The sequence below is a fragment of the Lycorma delicatula genome, chromosome 10, assembly GCF_047948215.1.
Source record: "Lycorma delicatula isolate Av1 chromosome 10, ASM4794821v1, whole genome shotgun sequence".
In the NCBI taxonomy this organism is placed as follows: domain Eukaryota; kingdom Metazoa; phylum Arthropoda; class Insecta; order Hemiptera; family Fulgoridae; genus Lycorma; species Lycorma delicatula.
Window position 1 is genome coordinate 39,351,526 of NC_134464.1, and position 23,913 is coordinate 39,375,438.

Sequence of the window (23,913 nt, forward strand, 5' to 3'; positions counted from 1 at the left end):
ATGATACCAAAGAAAGCAGGAGCAGATAAATGTGAAGAATACAGAACAATTAGTTTAACTAGTCATGCAACAAAAATCTTAACTAGAATTCTATACAGAAGAATTGAGAGGAGAGTGGAGGAAGTGTTAGGAGAAGACCAGTTTGGTTTCAGGAAAAGTATAGAGACAAGGGAAGCAATTTTAGCACCTCATTAATTAAAGAAAAGAAGATTAAAGATTAAAGGAAGATTAAAGAAAAACAAACAAATCTACTTGACATTAATAGACCTAAAGAAGGCATTCAATAATGTAGACTGGAATAAAATGTTCAGCATTTAAAAAAAAAATTAGGGTTCAAATTCAGAAATAGAAGAACAATTGCTAACATTTACAGGAACCAAACAGCAACAGTAATAATTGAAGAACATAAGAAAGAAGCCGTAATAAGAAAGGGAGTCCGACAACAATGTTCCCTATCCCCGTTACTATTTAATCTTTACATAGAACTAGCAGTTAATGATGTTAAAGAACAATTTAGATCCGGAGTAACAATACAAGGTGAAAAGATAAAGATGCTACGATTTGCTGATGATATAGTAATTCTAGCTGAGAGTAAATAGGATTTAGAAGAAACAATGAACGGCATGGATGAAGTCCTACGCAAGAGCTACTGCATGAAAATAAACAAGAACAAAATGAAAGTAATGAAATGTAGTAGAAATAACAAAGATGGACCACTGAATGTGAAAATAGGAGGAGAAAAGATTATGGAGGTAGAAGAATTTTGTTATTTGGGAAGTAGAATTACTAAAGATGGACGAAGCAGGAGCGATATAAAATGCCGAATAGCACTGGCGAAACGAGCCTTCAGTCAGAAATATAATTTGTTCATATCAAAAATTAATTTAAATGTCAGGAAAAGATTTTTGAAAGTATATGTTTGGAGCGTTGCTTTATATGGAAGTGAAACTTGGACGATTGGAGTACCTGAGAAGAAAAGATTAGACACTCTTGAAATGTGGTGCTATAGGAGAATGTTAAAAATCAGATGGGTGGATAAAGTGACAAATGAAGAGGTGTTGCGGCAAATAAATGAAGAAAGAAGCATTTGGAAAAATATAGCTAAAAGAAGAGACAGACTTATAGGCCATATATTAAGGCATCCTGGAATAGTTGCTTTAATATTGGAGGGACAGGTAGAAGGAAAAAATTGTGTTTGCAGGCAATGTTTGGAATATGTAAAACAAATTGTTAGGGATGTAGGATGTAGGGGTTATACTGAAATGAAACGACTAGCACTCGATAGGGAATCTTGGAGAGCTGCATCAAACCAGTCAAATGACTGATGACAAAAAAAAAACAATCTGTGAATTTTAAATACCATTATTATATTTTTATTTGAAAATACTGTGTTCACTGCTTACTTATAAATTTATTATTTAAAGCTTGCAAAAATAACAATAATTAATAATACAACTTTAGCAGTAATAATGTTACAGCCCTTTCATTTTTTTAATTCTAAATTTTTAACTATATCATCAAAAGAATTTTTTTTTTAATATTTTTTTTTATACAAAATTATTTTCTTATCATTAAATTTATTAATGATATGCGTTACTTTCATTTTATTTATTTTTTGTTTTTATAAATAAATAGATTATGACAACTGGAATTTATAATTTTTTAAATAAAATTTAGTTATCAGATTCACTCTTAGAAATCTGTATTGGTTCTTCTTTAGATTTTTTAATATGTTTAGCTTTTTGCTTAAAATATTCACTAAACCTTGCTTCTCCGTATTCCTAAAAAACAGAGAACAAAAACAATATTAAAAATGAAACAAAAGTTAACAAATTTCTATTAGATAAACTTTTTCTACTACATAACTTAGTGAATATCTTGTGAAGATGTATACATAAACATATTTATTTAATACAAAGAAACAATGAATATGCTGCACAATAACCACATAAGATTCATATCATTGGAAAACACTGAACAGTCTAAGGCAATTTCATCTGATCCTCTTTCTACAAAAATATGGTATGCTTTATTAGTAGAAAAAATCCAATTTAAAAAAAAAGGTTTTCTATTCAACCTGTATGTATTTTGTTAATGATTAAAATGATTTTCAAATATAATTTCTTAATCAAATTCACTGATTAGGTAATTTTTTTTTGGTATAGTTTGCCAACTGTAATCAAATCAAATCAACAAAAATGACACTTTGCTGATAAAGAACAACTAAAAAATGTATCAGATTAGATTGTATGAAATGGCTAAAAAGTGGTAAGAGCATTACAAGTTGTTTATTTTTATAACAATTTTAGTAATTATAATTACTTACCCAGTAGTTGAATGAAATTTCTGAAGAAGTTGAATTAACCAGACTCCATAAACCCCAGAAAAAATGTGAGGCTAATGTAAAAGCTTCTGTCTCAGCCAAGAGATGTTCAACAGTGTCATTAGGATGACTTTTGTAATTCTGATCAGACTGCAAAACTTTTAAATAATTTCTAATAAAATGTTCCTAAAAAAAAGAAAAAAGAAGATTATTAATGAATAAAAACTTACAAAAACCAACTTCAAAGTAGACTGCCTGATAGAATTTGAATCTATATATATTTTAAATAGAGTAAGCCATGGTATACTGATGATTTTTAAAATGAAAAAAATATAAATAAAAAATAACTTACTTTTTATTACATAATTGGAGCAAATATAACACTATTACCGTTTAAGGGTATAAATTCATTTTTTAAATAGCAATCTATCCAATGTGCTCCATCATTCATTATGAACTGCTGCAATCTGTCCCATAGATTTTTTATCACTGCTTGCATTATGATATCTGATATGGTTGTGATTTTTTTCTTATAGAGATCTTAAGCTTGTTAAGGACCTTGGCTTATTAATGAAAATTCTAGACTTCTGTTACCTCAGAGAAAATAGTTGCATGCAGGGAGTTCTGGAGAATGTGAGACCATGAAACATCTCTGGAAATTACATGATTTGAAGACATTTCTCAAACCACCATCACTGATGCTTTGCAATAAGGAATATTGTCCCATACTCTTGGAACCAAACACATTCAAGTGGATGCTACAGAAATGCAATTCAGGAGCAAAATATTTGTATAACATTGCATTTCAAGTGACTATCACTACTTGCCCTTCCTTTCAAAAAAGTGGGGGTATGATTCTATAGCACAGCAGACAGTTATATGTGGATTACAGAGAGAATGTATATGAATCTGTTGGAGTTTCGAATCAGATCAGTAGAAAATTTTATTTGTTGTGTCAAATAAGTCAAATGTGCTTTGTCATTCATTAACAGGGCCATTTCCTCAGTAAGCAAGTTAAGAAAATTTTAAGTTAAGAATATTGTACACGTACATTGACGTGTTTAATTACCTCTTGCACCACTATCATTTTATATGGATGAAAGTTCACATCTTTAGCAGAATTCTTTTGAGATTGCTGCAGGATAAACAAAGGATGGTAGCATGCTTTCTGTTCAAGCACTAATGGTTTCTTATTGTTGCCTGCGTGGGTGTGTCAGTGTTTCCAGATGTTCTCAAGATGTGAACAGGACCTACTGGTTTGTTTTCTGTTGCACAAACTGTATATCAGAACTTATTTATCCAAAATATTATTGTACTGCAGCTAGGAAGGGCCCTATGATGTGGAATACTGAAATGCTGATAAATGATCTCAACATAATCATTTTTAAAATATAACTTCACTATGAAAGCACAGTGTCAGTGTACAACAGTTCACTACTCCGTTTATACTGAAGTGGCATCCAGTATGCAAGTTCACAATCTGTCTGATTCCTGCCTACATGTTAGGGTTGCCTACCCACTTTAAAAAAAAAATCATCAGGTTCCCATGGCTTACTTTGTATAAATCACTAAGCCAAACTAGAAACTGAATAGAGGAATTATTACTTAACTTCTTTGTAAAATAGTTAGTATTAAAATATATATTATACTTTTAACTTAATTAAAAAATTTTAATTGCAGGTCCTTTTAATGTAATCACTAAATGGAACTGTTTATAATGGTGTACTCTATAAATCAGAAAAAAAAATTATAATACTCTTTCATAAATTAGTTGTGATCATGGCTTATTTAAATGTTTTTCTCATTCTTGGAATTAATAGAATTTCTTTTTTACTTGGTAAGTGTATATTTAAACATAAGTACATCTGCATATAATATGATATATATGCATGCTTATCATTTTAATGATAAACTATATATTTTTTTATAATTATTATGTAGATATTGCAGAAGAGTTTCCAGCATAAACTGTTCTGATGATTTCTTTCAAACCATTAATTTACACATTTTTTAACTCTCTTTAGCCTCTCAAACATTTTTCTATAAAAATCTTAGACCAATTTTCTTTATTCTTTTATTTAATTGTTAAAATATTCATTTTCCTATTGCACCTCTTGATTTTCTACTTATTTACATTTTTTTTATTCTGCTAATTTAATTATTGGAATTATTGTTAGTGAGAATAGAAGTACAACATTTTAAAATTATGTTTTTATAGTAAACATGTTATATACTTTTAAGAAGAAATGAAAAATTATTTTAAAGGAATAAAAAAAAAATAATGGGGTTAACTTGATATAATCAAATAATGAAAAGCTCATTACTGTATTAACAGTGTATGAAAATACCAAGTAGATCACCATAAAAAAAATTATAGAAGTAAATGAATGCTCATTATTTAAGAAAAAAATTTCAGTTAAAGCAAAAATTCAAAATTGTATTTTTTTAAGAACAATATTGTTGATCAAATATTTTGATGTAAAATGATACTGTAATCATTCGGGTCAAATAAATCCCAACACCATACAAGGAAACTTCACTCTCTATTGTTGCATAAGAATTTTACTTATTTAATTTTTTTTAATATGTTACTTCCTGAGATTTTGCCATCAGGATGTACTGAATACACTCCAAGCAAGACTAATCCATTTTATTTTGTTTTTATAATAAACATTACTAACAGTACAGACATTTTATAATGTAAGTGTATGATTGACTATTCTATTATTACTCTATAAATGGCCACAGCAAATATACAAACAAAATGTAGTAGAATTGTTGTTATTATTTGACTATTATATTTAGATTTAGGAGTAGTAGGACTTTATCTGACTTTACCTGAGAGGCAAGTACTAATTGGCTCCTTTATCTGATTCCTAAATAGGAAACAAGAGCTTTGGATGACTAGCACTTAGAAGCCTGATGCTCTGATTATGCATGCATACCTGCCCTAATTCCTAGGAAATACAACAAAAACTTCTACATAAGACATGACAGAAAGCAAAAAAAGATGGCCTAAATTTTACATTAAAAAACCAAGTTCTTGCTAATTAACAAACATAATAGATTTGGTAAGGCACCTTTTGAATGACACTGAAATAAAAAAAGAGTTGTCAAACAAACATGATTACATGGAAACTCTAATAAACTCAAAACAGGACCATTCTTTAAAACAGAATAAGAAAAGCTAGAATCTGTGTTAAAATGGGTTTCATGGATTACTAAAACGACCTTAGAACAAAAATAAGACTTAAAAGATGCTTTTCCAGGTCTGTTGCACAACATTATATATTGGGACTTTGATTAAGAATGAAGAAATTTGAAAAGTAGAATTTAAAGGCACATTATTAAAATACATTGAACATTTTATGTTACAAACATCTTTAGATTTTAAGAGATTTTACACGACATTCTCAAACGTCTTGAGAAGAATGAATAAAGATGATGAAATTGATAAAAAAAAAAAATAATAGATTTTTGAAATGATGAACCAAGCAAAATTTTATAACAAAGCATCTGTAATAACTTATTTTAAACTATTTTTGGTTGTCTTGTGATTATCTTCAAACACTGAAAATGTTTTTAAGTTATTAAACATTATTTTCGTAAAATTTGATTCAGTATGTCAAGGAAAAAATGATAAGGGAGATTGCTGGAACATAAGAAAAGAAATCAGAATATTCTGATCATGTGATCAAACATCTAGAATTATGTGGTTTACTTCAAGTCAGAAGATGAAGAGTCTTGATCAAAGAATTTATTGGCTTTGGAAATTATGTATTTATTTTAACTTCTCTAGAACTCATTTATTCTGTCAATTATGGAGATAGTTGTTAGCCATAATAGGTAATAGATAAGCACGGAAAAAAGAAGGTCCAGACAAAAACAGATCATGGAGAGGATTGTAGGAAGGAACAATTACATCATAACAGATTGTAAGCCTCTTGTAAAATCTAAATTACAAAGACAAGTTATCCATCTAGCAAAAGATGCTATTCAACTCTAAGTTAAATAAACATCAGAATTTTACTATGTTACTATTATGTGATGCAAGGAGAATAAAATTAGAGAAATACAAACATTCTAGTTTAAACAAAAAGCCTTAACTGTTACTTCTTCTTTTTCATCAGTAGTCGTTCTTATATTTAGATCTGTTACCATAATGAAGCAAGAGGTGAATATGTTCTATAATTTATCTCATAATTTCTTATGTAACTCCACAACATAAGCTTATTAAATAATTTCTGACTGTACAATATTTTACAAATTTTCATTTGTGTAAAAAAAGTTTTCAAAACAATAAATGTATTACTTTGTGAAATAATAAAGTTACCTTTTGGGCTAATGTTGGATGATTTTCTTCTGGTTTTGTGTAAAAAAATGGTGGTAGTTCATTTGTATAATCATACAGCCATTCATTGAAATGATTTGCAATATCAAAACCCCTATAATTATATGAGCAATATTCAAAATCAATTATTACTAAACTTTCACAATTTACATTTTGTGGTATCGTTTCTTCATCTGCTATACAATGACATTCATCATCTATTTTCAGTGAACTAAGATCTACTTTTGAAGATGTTTTAACCGGTATATCAGTCATATTTGTTCTTTGGAAGGCTTCATTATTGTCTTGACGTAATAGTATATTTCCTTCTTGTAAATCATTATGACAGAAAACAAGAGGAGAGTCTACTGCCACTAAAAATTCACTGTAAAATAAAATAAATATAAAGCAATAAAACATAATTTAATGCACTAACATTTTTGTATTTATTAAAGTAAGGTGTCATTTTAGAATTAAATTAATACTATAATATTTTGGATATGTAAGAAGACCTTTGGCCCTAATTCACTAAAGCTCTGCCCAGACCGGAAAAGCTAAAACATAATTGCCAGGATAAAAGTGACCACTAGACTTATTAAAAGGATCAGCATATTAAGGAAAGTTTTCCTAAGAGATGAATAATATTTTTTAAAAATATTAACGTATTATCACTTACGTGATTGACATTCAAGCAAGCATACAAAACATAATACAGGTACAGGGTGTCTATAAATTATTTGTACAATTTTAATTAAGAATAAGAAACTTGTAGTAAAAGATAGTAATTTCCTGAAAGGTTTCTTTGAACAAGAAATTCATTTTTTGATAATAATAGATTACAGTATAAACAGCATTGTTTTGTGTTGTCATATGACGGATTTTTCTGCTGATCATCATGAATTTACAAGAGAAAGCTTGATGGTTAAAATAGTTTATAAATCAAAATCAGAATCAAATACAGTGCAACTTTTGTACTTGTTATGAAGAGTCAAATCCATTTCAAATTATTATTAGTGCATGGTATGATAAGTTTAAAACAACAGAGACCATGATCACATAATTAGAAGTAAAGAAAGTCTAGAAGATATGTTTAAAAACAATTTCTAAACTGAATGATACAAATAAATATATTAGTTTATTATGGTTCCATTATTAACTTAATAATATGAAAATTAATTTTGGAAACTACAGAATGATGCCAAATTATAGTAATCATCTTTCTTTTTTTTAATGATGAGTAATTAATTAGTTATGTTGTATATAAAAAACAAGATTTGAAACCCCAGATGAAAGAAAGAGAAGAATACACAACTCTTCCGCAGAAATACATAGAGCTATTTCCACCATTTCATTAACTTTATATCAGTTATGGGTGGAAACTCAGTTATTACTTATCATGTTTGGATAAAATTTATTCGTTCAGTTTTATATTTGATGATTGTCGATAAAAGTTTTTTAAACGTTTTGAGAGATATTTTTTGGTAAATTCAAGATAAAGAGTACATTTAGGAACTCCTGATTTTGAAGGCCTTAGTTTGATCGATTAAAATTCATAAATCTTCAAATTTTGAACAGTTATTCATCATAATGTTCTTAGATGATTAATTTTTATAGATTTTTATTTTAGTACATGATTTTTTTGTTAATTAAAATCTGTTAACATATGATAGACACAGTGGTGAAGGAAGCACATTGTTTTCAGGTCATTTTTAGGCAACTGTCCATTTAACTTGCAAAGGAAACTCCTTTTTTCCCCAAAAAAATCTGGCATTGTTGTAATCCCTTCCCTTCCACATCAATATTAAAAAATAAATATAAAAAAGAAGATCAGTTCATTATAACATAACTTTAACACCAAATTTATAAGAAAGCCAACGATAAAGTGTGTCTGTTACTTTTCGTAGTTACAGTTGTGGAGATATGTCCAGATATTATTTTTATAAGGTAATTAAATGCAAAAGTCTATTCCATTAATTAGGATTTTATTATTTAATGAAGTTATTTGAAATACAAAATAAAAATCATTTTCTAACTTATCTATGAAATACTAACAATAAATTTTATTTTTAAGTTCAGTTCCTAAAAGATGTTTGTTTTAAATTGTTATAATTTTCTATTATGTAATTTTGTTTCTATTTTTTATACCAAAGAATGTATTTGTTTAACACTTTCTCTACTTATTGCAATAAATTTTAATTAGTAGAAATTTTGGTACAGTAATTGACTAGTTCCTAACCATTACATACTTCTCTTCTATTTGATTACTGCTTCAATAATCCCAGCACTATTTAAAACTTTCTACCCAAAAAAATATTTCTCTTTAAACCATTGATACAAAACTTGCCAATAGACACTTAGGTATATTACATCAATAAACAATATCACAAATTTCTATTACCTCTCTTCAACTTGTACCATTTTTTTGTATTTTCACCTGTCTACAAGGTTTTTCTGTTGGAAAAAACTTATTTTAATTACAATATCTTTTTTAACATAGTGATATACTTAAAAAATAAAAAAAAATAAGTTACAATGGATATAAAAAATTGTACAATGACCAGTGTCATTAACCATCTTAATTGGATGTCAAAGTCATGAAAATCACCACATACTAATTTAAGATCATAATAATACGACCTTAAAATATTATCACACAGATAGAAGGAAACAACACTGTGATACCCATCTAAATGTTTTTGTTATATTTATGATTTATTGATGAATAAGTGTGCATCCACTTCTTCACCGGCTGGCAAAAAAAAAATATTTCAGCAGACATTATTGGATAACAAACAGTGTTTTGGAAGTACAAGGATATTTTACTGAAACAACTACAGATGGGATCACAGTAACATCAGAAATTTATTAAAATGAAAGATATTTCAAAGGACAATGTAAAACAAATGGCATAGCTAACTATGAAAGGTTCTTCTGTGTGATAATGCATGTCCCCACTCTGCAAGGTATACACGAAACAAAGGAAAGACTTTGTGTGACCCACTTATATGTAGCTGGAATAGTTCAGTGGGAAATTTTTTATCATATATATAGTCCTGACTCAAAACTGAGGGAATACCCATCTTCTGATCAAGATGAAGACTAAAGACTATCCAACACTTGGAAATCAATTAGAAGCTTACAGATGTAATTAATAAATGGCTGGGGGTCCTGAAGGTAGAGGTCTTTAGAGTTTATAAAAGTTGATGTAAAAACATAATTGCATGAATGTGAGAGGTGAATTCTATGGAGTAATGTGTAATTTTTTTTTTGTTTTTTTTTAAATCAACTAATTGGAGGTAAAGTTTGGAAGTCAATGTATTAATTACAAAACTTTATGAATTATGTGATCACAAAGAAATAAATTAAAAATAAACTGTAAAAATTAATCTTATAAAAATGAATTTAAATCTTATTTTAATTAACCAGTTTTGTTTTATAATAAAAAATATTATAATTGTTCTTACCTTAACCAGGCCAATTCTTCCCAAAGTTGTAATTTTTCAATTTTTTCTTTCATAGCAGTAAATTTTTTTTCACTATTAGTTTGAAGATTGTCTACTATCATGATTATCCATCTGTAAAAATTAATCTTTTTCTTATGAAGCTTGCACAAAATAATTATTACTTTTCAGATGAAATGAATATGTTATATATGAAATGAATATGTTATATCTTTTTATTTTGTCTCATTCACGCAATTTAAGTTAAGGTTCTGTAATAGATATAATTTAATTTGTAATTATTTATATATTTTAGTTGTTACCTTCTTTTCAACAACATGCATGAAAAAAAAAATGGTAATTTTTAGGAATATATATAATTTAAATTAATATTTAACAAAAAAAAGATTTAAAAGATGTCTAAATTAAAGGAGCGTAATTAATATTAATAAATAAATAAATAAATCTTTTATTCTTATCGATACATAATAATAACATTGCATACTAAGATATGTTACACTATTAATAAAAAATTAGATCAAGAGAAAACATTGTATAACTTTGACCAGAAATATATCACGATATATTCAGTTAATTATAAAATAAAAATAAAAATTGATTAAAATTCATAATTATTATTTAAAAAATAAACACAAAAAATAATGTTACGATTAATATATGATGATACTGAATATAAAAATTAACTACAAAATAATTAAAAATTCAGAAGGCATTAATCAGAATTATTTAAGCACATATTTATGTATATGTTGATGATGAACAGGATGCAGATAATTCAGTGTTTTTAAAATTTTTTGAATAATTTTATTTAAAAATTTATTAACATAATAATACCAATTCTGTGAAAAGGAAAATCTTCTAATCATATTTAAAACAAACTGGTGGGAAGATTTTTTAAATGGTTCAGTAATTTATTAAAAATGGCAATGTAATCATAAGGTCCTTTCTTGTAAGCTGAAGTATTGCGTTTAATTATATGATAACAGTTCTACTGTCTAACCCACCCGGTTGGTCTAGTGGTGAATGCGTCTTCTCAAATCAGCTGATTTGGAAGTCAAGTGTTCCAGCATTCAAGTCCTAGTAAAAGCATTTACTTTTATATATGTGTTTGAATACTAGATTGTGGATACCAGTGTTCTTTGGTGGTTGGGTTTCAATTAACAACACATCTCAGGAATGGCTGAACTGAGGCTGTACAAGACTACTCTTCATTTACACTCATACATATCATCCTCATTTATCCTCTGAAGTAATACCTGTACGGTAATTCCAGGAGGTTAAACAGGAAAAAAGAAGTTCTACCGTGTGGTTTTAATAGAGGTGGATATTGTTATTTTTGTTAAAGAATAAATGATTATTCTTTTTATCAAAATTGCAAATTCAATATTTTCAGGTTTAATAATCATAATACTCAATAAACAATTTAACAGAATTAATTATACTGTTATAGTTCTATTGTACAACTTAGAAAATGGAAGAACTAGGTTTTTTTATTAGAATGTAATACTTTTCACACCACCACTACTTCATACAATTAAATTTTTACAATATTGCCTATTTTAAAACTTTAGTGTACCAAAATGACTACTAAGACATTTACTTTCACAAAGGTTTCATAACGTATTTGATTCCAAGAAAAAAATTCAGCGCAGTACATCATTAAAAGTAGCACAATGTTTTGGCAGCAATTATAAATTCAATCCATCACACTAGGTTTTGATTGCAAATATATTTAATATTTTGATCACTTGGAACTTAGGAACCTACTCCATTTTGAAATATTCAGTTTTTCATATTTCTTATAAACAATAACATAAAATAATCTTTCATTCTGAATCATCTTACTGCAAGAGAACTGTACATGGTATTCCTGTTATGGCTGTTTGCATACTGTAGTTATGTGTGGTTCCGTACATTACATTTTTAATTAAATACTGTTTAGTACAGAGAAAAGTATAACTTAATTTTGTTAAGACAAATATAAGCCTCTTTTAGTGAGCCACCAATCCTTTGCAGACTAATACGCAGCACTCCATTTGGTCAGGTGCTAATAGCTGCGGAACCCAAAAACACACATGTTTCATATGCATCCACTCAGGTACCTTAAGTTAAAAAACTTTCTTAACCATTAAAAAACACTTACACCTCCATCAAATTTTAATAATCAGTATTAAAAATCTCTTAATATTTCAACAATTTTACTAAAAACATGTCTACTCCATAATTCACTAAACTTATCTATACAAACATTAAAATCACCATTGTTTGAAGATCAATGATGTAATAGTTTTAAGAACAATCTAGTAATAGTAATAATTAAATTTATTAATTTACAAGACATATTCATCTCCTGCTGAATCAATTCAGAAATTTGAGGTATACCAACAACTAGTAATCTTTACAGATTAATATCACTTCAGCAATTTAATAATATATCATACAAATAAGTGACACCTCTATGTAATTTTTTAATTTAAAATGAAGAATTTCCACTGTTTATAACAATGCTTGGATCTTTCATACTGAGTACACTGGTTTGTTTTTATTAACTGAATGATCTAAATGTTCTAATTTTCTTCTCTTTCAATAGTGAGTGTGGATGTACAGTTCACTAAATCTATTATCATATATATTGTTATTATTATTTTATTTATAAATAAACCACAAGCCCTGGATCTAACTGTTTTTTATGTCTCTTACATACCTAAAGACCAGTGTCATCATTTAAAAAAGAAGTTGATTTTTAAATTGTATCATTTAAGATCTTTATTTGTTTTATATCAGAAAAATTCAAACTGTCTCTAGTTTCATGATGATGAGTGGTCAGTGAATAATCAATATGACTAAAATAGTTTACAGCAAGGATTTATTAAACTATTCCAGACATAACAAAATCTAACATGTGTAATATTAAAAACAAAAATAAACTATAATCAAACTACACGAGTCTAAAAAATGTATATACATGAATATATATATTTTCTTATAGCAAGAAACTTACTCTTCAGTAGTTTTCCAGAACCAGCGAGGTTGTTTATTTAATGGAACATCCATCTGATGTATCTGGACCAGTTTTTCTGCAATCAAAGCACTCAATTTTGGATCTGCTAATTCATGAGTTTTTAAAGGTCTTGCCTGAAAAAATTTGTAATCTTATAAATTTTTAATTATTGTATTAATAGCATTCATAGTATGCAAAAAAAAAAATATTTTAGCTGCAAAACGATATTTAATTACTTTTGTTATCACAGTAAAATAATTAATCAGCAATCAAGGAATTTGATTTTAAGCATTTTAAAATAATGTTACTGTAAACACAATTATATAGCTTTTCTCATGAAATCACTCCCTTAAGTCCAGATAAGGAGAAAGACATTGAAATAATACTCTCTATTATTTTCTGACAGTGCAAAACTGTATAAATAGATGATGTAAATGTTAAAATATAGCTCTATAAAAAAGACTTTCTCTCTCTGTCTGTCTATTGCACACACACACACACACACACACACACACACACACACACACACACACACACACACACACACACACACACACACACACACACACACACACACACACACACACACACACACACACACACACACACACACACACACACACACACACACACACACACACACACACACACACACACACACACACACACACACACACACACACACAACATAATCAGATGCAAGTTTTTCTTTTTACTTTCCTGGCAATAGTTGCATTGCTGCTGGTGCAGTATACGTAAGAGAAAGTTTAGCGATTGGCCAAAATTTTGGGTTTTGGCAAATGTCGATGTTTCAGCTGGGTTCCGTGGTGCTAGTGGTAACTTTCTGATCTTTCATCTGGAGGTTCCAGGTTTGAATCTCAGTCAGGTGTGGCATTTTTACATGCTACAAAAATTGTCATTCATCTCATCCTCTGAAGCAATACCTAATGATGATCCCGGAAGTTAAAAAAATAAAAAAAGAATGTTGATGTTTCAAGACCTCTTGGTCCAAAAAAATAATAAAAATTTCCATATGTGTGTGTGTAAATGTACAATATATGTATGTGTGTTGGCTTAAAGTTGATTAATATCAAAGTGGGATTGGTTTAAAATAACTTGTGTGAAAAACTTCAAAATGTTTATACATGGAACATTGATGGCATTAAATTTTGAATAAAATTGAAAAAAGAGGAGGAGAGTTTACATCTTTTATGTTTTTTTTTGCATGATGGTTATACAGAATTGAGCTTCAAGTACAATGAGAACAATCCTGGCTGTAGGTCTATTGCACTATGTATTTAGCAGTACTCTAAATTATTATAGATTATAGCCGATCTAAAGCTATAAAGGGAAAGTATATAGATTGGTCTAAAGTCTCAATGACTTTAGACCAATCTAAAGTTCATAGACACTCACAGAAAACCATCCATTCACAGACATTCACAATCCCCCTTGACTACAAAAAAAAACCACAGATATTTCAGAAAGACGTGCACTTGTGTGTGTTGGTCTATATGTTGATATCTCCAGACTGGTTCAACATAATTTTTTTGAAAATGGCTCAAACATATTCCTAAATATAGGGCATTAGAGTTAAATTTTGGACAAAATTAAAAAAAGAGTCAAGGCAATATTCGCCATTTTGACTTTTTGCATAGTAATCATAAAAAACTGAGCTTTAGAACAATGAAAGTACTAATCAAATTATTTAAAAGATAAAAAATTTATAACAATTAAATCATTCTTATTGTATTTTTTAAATCAATCAGTTCCTCTGAATTTTTTTTGCACTTTAAACAAATGCTATTTGGAAAAAAAACAAAATGTAATTTCTGGAAATCAGCTGTTTCAACTTCTTTTCTCAATGTCCAAATCTTTTTTTTAATTCTATAAAAATTAAATATTCAGCTTATGTTTTATCCAGACTTTTAGTTTTACATTTTTATCCATCTAATGATTAGCTTGTTGTTACAAATCAATTGTTTAATAACTGATTTTCAAAGTTGAAGGTTCTGAGGTTCAAATCCTAGTAAAAGTTAGTAGCTTTTATGCGGATTTGAATACTAGACATTGGATACCAATGTACTTTGGTGGTTGGGGTTCAATTAACCACATGTCTAAGAAATGGTTGACCCAAGTCTTTCTAAGACTACACCTCATTTACTTGTCATATATATCAACCTTATCTCATTGGGCTGTGAAAGGGGTTGCTTATTGTTCACTAGTTGAACTGATTGCAATTTACAGATTAGAAAAGAAGAGAGAAAATATGTTGATCAAAGATGATATTAATTTAAAAATATGAACTTCAGTGTCAAACCAAACCAAATTTTATAATATAATTTTTCTTTTAGTAACGTTAGCAACAAAAATGCATGTAAATGTTTTGAAGTAATTAAACAAAAAGAAAAAAAAGGTTTATCAGATATGTGTAAATATGTATGTGTATGCATGCATGCATGAATGCCTCTGTTAAACAAGCAAAGGCTAATCTTATTATATATATTTATACCCATTTTTTTCTTTCTTTTTTTAATGATTTTTATGAGCTCGTTTATAACTTACTGAACTGTGAAATTAAAAGATATAATTTTCTCTATGATCATTTTTACAGCTTATGAATCCATTTAATCTTAATTTACATTTACTTCTTTCATTCTCCATCATAAAATACTTTACAAAATGTAATGAAATTACTAGGAATATGAATTGCAAACATAGACTGCTAATCTTTTCTATTTATTTAGATAAAGTGTTTCACTTAAATAATCAATGATATATTACGATAAAATTACACATTAATATTATTATTATTCTATGTGTAAACAAATGTGCAGAATTTATAACATAAAGTGATTATAAAAATAAAGTTTAAAAAATACATGAATGTAAATTAGTACAAAAAATTAAGTATTTTGCTGAAATTTTACAGTTGTTCATACCATGTTTAATATTTAATCCTTCTTTTAGTTAAATATGATTTCTACTAAAACCTTACTTTTGAAAAAAATGTATCTTTAATAATAGAAAACAATAAATATTTTTCTAAATAATTTTATAAACCATTAAAAATGTTTAACATTATCATGTATCAATATTATGATTAGGTGTTGCATTTTTAGCATACCTAAGAACAACAATACAGTTAAAAACACATCAAGACACACTTGTGTACCCAAAAGTGTTTACACACTTTTCTTATAAGTACACTTTATATAAAATGGATGAGAAAACAACATTGTTTCCTACCAAAATTATTTCAATTAACTTTACTCTTATTATTATTTTTTTGGTTAAATTTCATTTTCTACAATATTTATTACATGAATTTTCTTCTAAAGTATACATCAAAGGTAGTATGTGCGTGACCAGATAAATAAGAATTTTTGCAAAGACAATAAATCATTATTTGGAATTTCAATAAATTTTTAAACAAATGGTAAGGCTGAAGCCGTATTAGCAATATAACCATATTATAATATATAATATGGTTATTAATATACAATAACCATATTAGCAAGCCACAGGTTGTTTTTAAGAACCAATCCTAGATCAGACTCTCTGGCCAGCCTAGTCATTGCTACTGATAACCCTAGAAGCTCACGAACAGAACAGCTCTTTTCATGGCTGATCACCCCAGTTGGGCTTCAGCTGGACTCCAACTGTTTGAAAGTAAATCTAATTGTTTTAATAACCAATTGAAGGTTAAGATTCTTGGGTTGGCTCAGCTGGAAGTCTTCTACCAACAGTTCTGATCAGTAGAGGATACTTAAAACTAATAAACAGCAGTCTTTGAAAAAGCTTAGAGTAAAAGGTACCTTGAATAAAGTTTTTTCAATTTCACCTTCATAAAATAATGTATGAGTTTAATTTTGCTTGTTTATTAAAAATTGTAAATTAAATACTTCATCTTACTGAAAATGTTTACTATAGGTTTCATAAATAGACATGACTGTTAAAATTATAACAACTATAAAAAAATTAAAATCATAAAGGATTACAAAATAGATTTAAATCACTTCAAATTATTAAAATATATTCAAGTGAAGTAATCATGTTAATTTGATTTATTATTCTTCATTAAAACATTTTCATTGAAAAAAAAAGATTATTTTTACTTGTTTATCAGAAAGTGCAATTAACTCATCAATAAACAGTTATTTATTATAAGTTATTAATTAAAAGCAAGTGTAATCTGATAAATATTTAATTTATCGTTGTAGAATCATATTTTTTTATGAATTATATAACAGTTTACTTATTTTATGATTAATATATTTAGCTATTAAAAAATCTTTTTTTAGTGATTTACTTTTTTTAGTTCTAAAGTAAAAAGTAAGTTGTAAACAGTTTTTAAAATAAGTGTGTAAAAGTTTAAAAAATATTGTAAAAAGGTTATAAAAATAAGTTCATTAAAACCAATTTATTCTAAAATACCTACTTACAGGAATATATTCTTCCAATCTTCCACCAGGAAATACTCCAAATAATCTTGGACCTCTTTGGCTTTCAGAAAGAAGTGTAAATATAATACATTCAGTTATAACTGTTTCAAAAGCTCGTTCTCCATTAACTTGTCCATAAATTCTTAATAAAGCTCTTGATGGCTCATTCTGAAATGGTTTTTTATCAGGCGGTAATGCACAATAATATAATAAATTGCTTAAACCACCACTGCAACAAAAACACATTTAAAAAATGATTAATTTTTTTAGTAAATTATAAAATGCAATTTACATTAATTTATTTTCCGTTATGAGAGATAACATCTGGTGTCAGATTCTAGTGATTTATCACCCCTTCCAATGTCAGATATATTCTAATTTTTTATTATTATGATTATAAATGACTATTATAATATGAGTAGTATTGGTCACTCCAACAATAAATGATTTTTAATTTCAATTATTAAAGGCTTTCAAATTCTGTAACTTTTATGTTAAATTTTTTTTTTTGATGAATTTTTAATATAAACAAGTAAGTTTATAAATCTTTACTTTTTTACAGTTGTTACATGTTAACTGAAATACCTTGTTATTGTTTATGTTTAGATTATCCTATTTTTCATACTATGTAAGACATTACTCTTAATATCAAACACGATAACGCAATAGAATATGAAGTAGTTTGCAATGGTACTTTTAATTCCTAGTTTATCATACAAACAGATCTGTACAGTTTGATAAAACTATTTACAATTTCTAGCTGTGACTTCAATGCATACAAATATTAGTTTTTGAAAATTATTCTCACTTTTGATTTATATAAACAGTTCATGATTTGTGCTTTTTACATTATAATTTTAAGAAAAATGTCAGTAAATAATCCAGATTTTTATTTTGTGTCTATAAAAAAGAAGTATATTCTGTATATAAAATTATATATTGTATATTTATTCTTGTACAGCTATACAAAAGAATATGATTTAATAAATTTAATACTCTTCTTAAAGAAATGTTTGCTGTAACACAAGTGACTGCAAATATGTCAAGATGAGCTATAATTTATAATACACTGTAGAATTTTTTTAATATCCTAACTTTGATTTTTTTAATATCCTTAAAGTTATCTTTGTGATACCATTAAATTTTTTATTTTAAAAAGGTTTAATGAGGTTAAATGTAACCGCACGCACACAGGGAATCAAAAGTATCATAACCTTTCTAATTTTGAAGCTGTTATCTCAGATGGAGTTGAAATATTCCAGAGTTTAAGTGTCAATTACTTCACCTTTTGGCTACAAAATGAAATTTTACCCCTTTTGAGGGAAGGGTTGCGTGTAATTCAAAATTTTTAAACAGTGACATCCATTATGTGGTACATCATTTTAAAACTCAATCAAAAAGAGAAAAATTCCATAAGAACAACTTTCTTTCTTTATCATGCTCCTATTCTAAAATGTAGTGTATCAAAATCGATTTAGCATTTTGAAGAAACAGGCAATATAGGATAAATTAAGAAACAGGAAGACCTAAACCTGCAACTTCTAGTAATAGTAGTTTGATTTTACTGGTAAACTCAAAGTTAATTGAATAAATAAATGAATGCTTTCACTATCCCAAAAGGTTTAAATTAGGAAATCAGTATTCCCATTTAGCTGTAATAAAACAAAAAATAGTGTTATAGTTAACTTTTTCTCAATCGTAATAAAATTAGATTTTAAAATACACATCCCTCCATTGTATCTCAAAATTAATGAATAATTAATCAAAATTTAAATACTACGAAAACTGAAGAAAATCTGAACTTTCGTCCATTGCCATTTTGGATAGGCAGTCCAAAATATTGAAGAGAATTGCTTTGATGAGAGTCTTAAAATGATTTGCCATTGATGGGTGTTGTTATTTTGAAAATTATGAGGTGCATGCCCACTCCCTTCAACAAAAAGGGTAAAATTAAATTAATAACATCATAAAGTAAAGTAAACCCATAAACTCTCCTGATCATGTCGCCATCTGAAACAGCTTAGGAATTATAAAATAGTGTTCACATTTGATTCACTATTTATATGTATGTGTAATCCCAGTAAACATAATACACTGTATTTACAGTTCTAATTATTTTAAAATAGGAGTGTAAAGTTTAATTAATCAGAATTACAAAAATAATTAATGTTTTAAAACACAATAAATGTATTTTTACAAATTATAAACTTAAAATGAAAAACACATATATTGCAGTTATTTACATTAAATTCAGTTGATGCGGTTCTATCAAATGGAAGGTGTGCCTTTGACCTTCATTTGTCAGTTGTTTTCAAATCGATGGTAATTATATTTGAATGTTATTTAGTTCTTGGTTTTTGTTAAAATTTTAATTTATTAACATAAGAATAGTTTCAAAAATACCGTGAACCTAATTACAGTACAATAAATTATTTAATAATAAAAGAATATATTTTATAGAAATGAAAAACTATTTAACCGTGTTAAATGGGATAAACTAATAAAAATATTAAAAAGCCAAAAAGTGTACTGAAATGAAAAAAAATTAATCAAAGAATTGTACTTGTATCAGAACAGCTATCAAAATAAAGGGTGCCCAAATTAACTGGTTTTACTCAAGAAGAGAAGTAAGGAAAGGTACTGATTCATCCAACCTTGTTTAATAATCATGTTGAAGAACCAACCAAATTGTTCTAGTACACAAGGGAATCAGCATAGGGGGAAGAAATGTAAAAGATATATGGTTCACAAATGTTGTGTTTTTAGGAGACGAAGTAAAATATATTCAATTGAAGATTTCAAAATTAGAATGTGGAATAAAAATAAATTTTAGACAAAAAGAAGTATTGACGGTAGGAGACAAGTCAATTAATGTATACACAAAGGAAGGAAGAATCTAACAAGTAAAAGAGAACTAGTTCTCACATACATAGGTACCATCTAACAGAAGAAAAATGCAAATTTGTAAAAAAAATATGAAAATAAGAAAACGGTGACTAAAGAAACATTAAATAGAAATAAATAATTATGTTGCAAGACAGAGTTAACTCTTGAAGAAGCAGTCTCTAAAGCATTATGTTTAGAGTGTTCTTGAATGGATGTGAACCATAGAAATTAAGGAAAAGGTAAAAAAAAAATGGAAACATTTGAAATAATGGTATAGAAAATATTGGATTAGATTAAATGGACAGACAGAGTGAAAAATGAAAGTGTAATGAGGAGAGTGAACAATAAAAGCTTAATCGGAATAGAAAAGCTAACAGGTTGGGATATATATCATGAAAGGTGAACAATCAGTAGAATGTGCAAACAAGAGAGGACAGAAAAAATTAAAAATGATAGATTATGTAAACAGCAATGGGAGCTATCAGGATCTCAAATGTTTAGCTGCAAATAGAGGAGAACGGAGTCGGACACTGTGCAGGGGACCTGCCTCAAATGCAAATAACCATATGAGAATGAATGATATAAATTTAAAATCTGGTAGTGGGTACAATATCAGTTATAATATAATAGCATTAAATTGAATTTGAACACATATAAAACTAATATACTGGATGCAATTCATCACTGGGTACCCTCCTTGATATGAATTACCTTAGATTGGACAGGACAGTTTCTGAACATTAATTATGTTTATACATTATTATTTTAATTATATTAAATCATTTAACTGTAATGGTTATAGGTGACCTGACAAGAAATAGAAGTCACTTCTGAAAATAACATAATCATTCTCAAGAATAACAAACATCCAATGTTAGGATTACTTAGGGAAATAAATAAATAAAGAGTGAAGTGTTTTGTTTCCTGTTTTTAATTTTTTTTTTAAATTCAATTAAGTTTTTTTATTGACCAACTGTACTATACTAATCCAAGCCTATGTACTTTGACTATACTGTGTATGTACTTGGTATGTACTGTGTACTATGTACATACCAAGCCTGTTATGAGTTGATTGACATTATGATAGATTCACTGTAATACATTAAAGTAAAATATTCTGAAAACAGAGTTTGTTGTAAAAAACCATTATAAATCAATACTAGATTTCAAATTATATCTTAACAGTCAATGTACATTATTAAAATGTACTGCATGATACCTTTAATAAAAATAAAAAAAAGACTGGCAAGGGTTGCATAACTTTCTCAGTTTTGTTCTTTATTTCAAATATAACATATGGTTTTTAAATATTAATATTTAATTATGCAATATTTAGAGAATAATTGCAAAAAAAGATCATAAAAAAATTGGGTCTGATTTGACTCCCTTGATCAAATGAAGACTTTACCTTAAAAAGTATGCAGTATTAAAAGTATAATTGAGAAAACAAATCAATATTCTTAGTAAAATATTTTTGATCTAAGTTTATCCTTCATGCCCTTGACCATATAATGATTTTATCATAAAAATTTAGATTGTATTTAGACTATAACTGCTGAAAGAATAGCTATGGGCTTTCCCACTTGCCAATGGGGATACAGACTGGAAATTATACAGTCTGACAATTTTCAGCTTGTTTTGAAGCATAATTTTCATGATTCACCAAAAACAATTTCTGCTATATCGTAACTGTTTGTTAACCAATTTGAACGACTTAAGTTCATTTTGTTAAAAACAAAAGATAAACATTTTATCTACTAAAACATAATTCAATATAAATATTATTTACAGAACTATTAATGATAATTTTAATGGAGCATTTCTTTATTTCCAAAGGTAAAATTTTTTAACTTATTTATTTTGTAGAAGATTTTAGTGGTTACATGTACACCAAATTTCATTAAAACATCTCAAATTTGTTTTTAAGATATAAATCTTTTCTGGAAAACACAAAATGGTGTACAGACAGAAAAAGACGCTAGTTGTCCACATTGCTATAAGCTAGCATTTGTCCACATGATTTCTTTTTGTTGTTTATTTTGATGTCCTGAATCAGCGCTTTAAGATTGGCCAACACCTCCTAGAACACTCTGTATAGCTATTGTCGGGGAGGGATAAACTAAAAAAAAACCACAAATATGTATAATGTGATGCCTCTTTGTTTGATGTGGATTGAAAATTAGGCCAAAACTGGAATATATATAGTCAAATATTTTTCCCAAATTTCAACTTCTTTGGGCAATAGGTTTTTGTAATATGAGGCAATCCCCCCCCCCCCCAACCCCAACCACCTGACTTAAAACTTTGGGATTTTAAATAATTTAATGCATTGTACTAAAGCATAGAGTTCAGCTTGTGACATCGACGAAATGAGTCGTGCTTAGGTTAGTTCTGTGTTATTGGTGTGCAATTATTGAGTACTTATTAATAGTTACTAGTTTTGTTATAGGGTTTTTAGTAATTGTTTTATTTTTTTCTATGGTTTTAGTTTGATTTAGTTTAATTTAGGATCTTGGTTTGTGTGTGGCTATAGGTAACCTAGGTTAGTGGCCGGGTAGGTTGTTTATTTATAAATCATTCCCCTGGGCTTGGGACTTTATGTTTTTTATGTATTATTTTGGTAGTTTAGTAGTTTGTGGTGGTTGGTGTTAGTTTAATTTATAGTTATGTTTTCATTTTTATAGATATTTAGTTGTTGCCAGGGCAGCATTTTTGTTGTTTATCGGTTGCTAGTGCTCCGACTGGTCATTGTTTTGTTTGTAGCTACCGTTTATTAGTTGCATGGTTGTTCGTATCTAGTTTATTGCGTGTATGTCTTTGGTTGTTTAGTGTTTATTTAGTTAGTGGTTTATGTTTAGGTTTGTTTTGTTGTTTACTGTTTCGTTTGCATAGTTATTTCTTGACTGAATTTTTGTGTTCTTCTGGGACTATGATTTTTGGTATTTTGTTTTGTATTTGGGGTTTCTGTGTTTCTTGGTATGAGTGGACGTGAGGCTCGATTGAGGCATAACCCTACATGGTTGGTATAGTGGTGAACGCGTCTTCGCAAATCATCTGATTTCGAAGTCGAGAGTTCCACCGTTGAAATCCTAGTAACTTTTATGTGGATTTGAATGCTAGATCGCGGATACCGGTGTTCTTTGGTGGTTAGGTTTCAATTAACCACATATCTGGTCGACCTGAGACTGTACAAGACTACACTTCATTTATATTCATGCATATCATCCTCATTCATCTCTGAAGTAATACCTGATGGCGATTCCCGAAAGCTAAACAGGAAAAAAAGGTGATTAAGGCTGTGGAAGAAGGCAGAGATGCTTCAGATGGCCACTGTTAGCGCGGCGGGTATAGAGTATACCTAAAATGGTGGGCTAGCTATACTTTTTCGGATTCTACTGGTAAAACTAAACAATGAATATCCTTAGGAAAAATTGTAAATTCTCCTTCGTTCTCCCCCTATCAGCCAT

General features: G+C 28.1%; 1 protein-coding gene across 2 annotated transcripts in view; it reads right to left on the reverse strand.

Annotated features, from left to right (window-relative positions):
* Window positions 1-1,346: 1,346 nt before the first annotated feature.
* The window catches only part of LOC142331022 (choline/ethanolamine kinase-like), a 53,043-nt gene continuing 30,476 nt past the window's right edge, over window positions 1,347-23,913 (reverse strand). For both annotated transcript variants that reach the window (XM_075376593.1, XM_075376595.1), the window contains exons 3-8: window positions 17,561-17,789; window positions 13,116-13,249; window positions 10,118-10,228; window positions 6,657-7,038; window positions 2,327-2,509; window positions 1,347-1,781 (exon numbers count right to left, since the gene is read on the reverse strand). In XM_075376593.1, coding sequence (XP_075232708.1) covers window positions 1,674-1,781; window positions 2,327-2,509; window positions 6,657-7,038; window positions 10,118-10,228; window positions 13,116-13,249; window positions 17,561-17,789 — 1,147 coding nt within the window. In that variant the 3' untranslated portion in view covers window positions 1,347-1,673. The remainder of the gene's footprint in view (window positions 1,782-2,326; window positions 2,510-6,656; window positions 7,039-10,117; window positions 10,229-13,115; window positions 13,250-17,560; window positions 17,790-23,913) is intronic.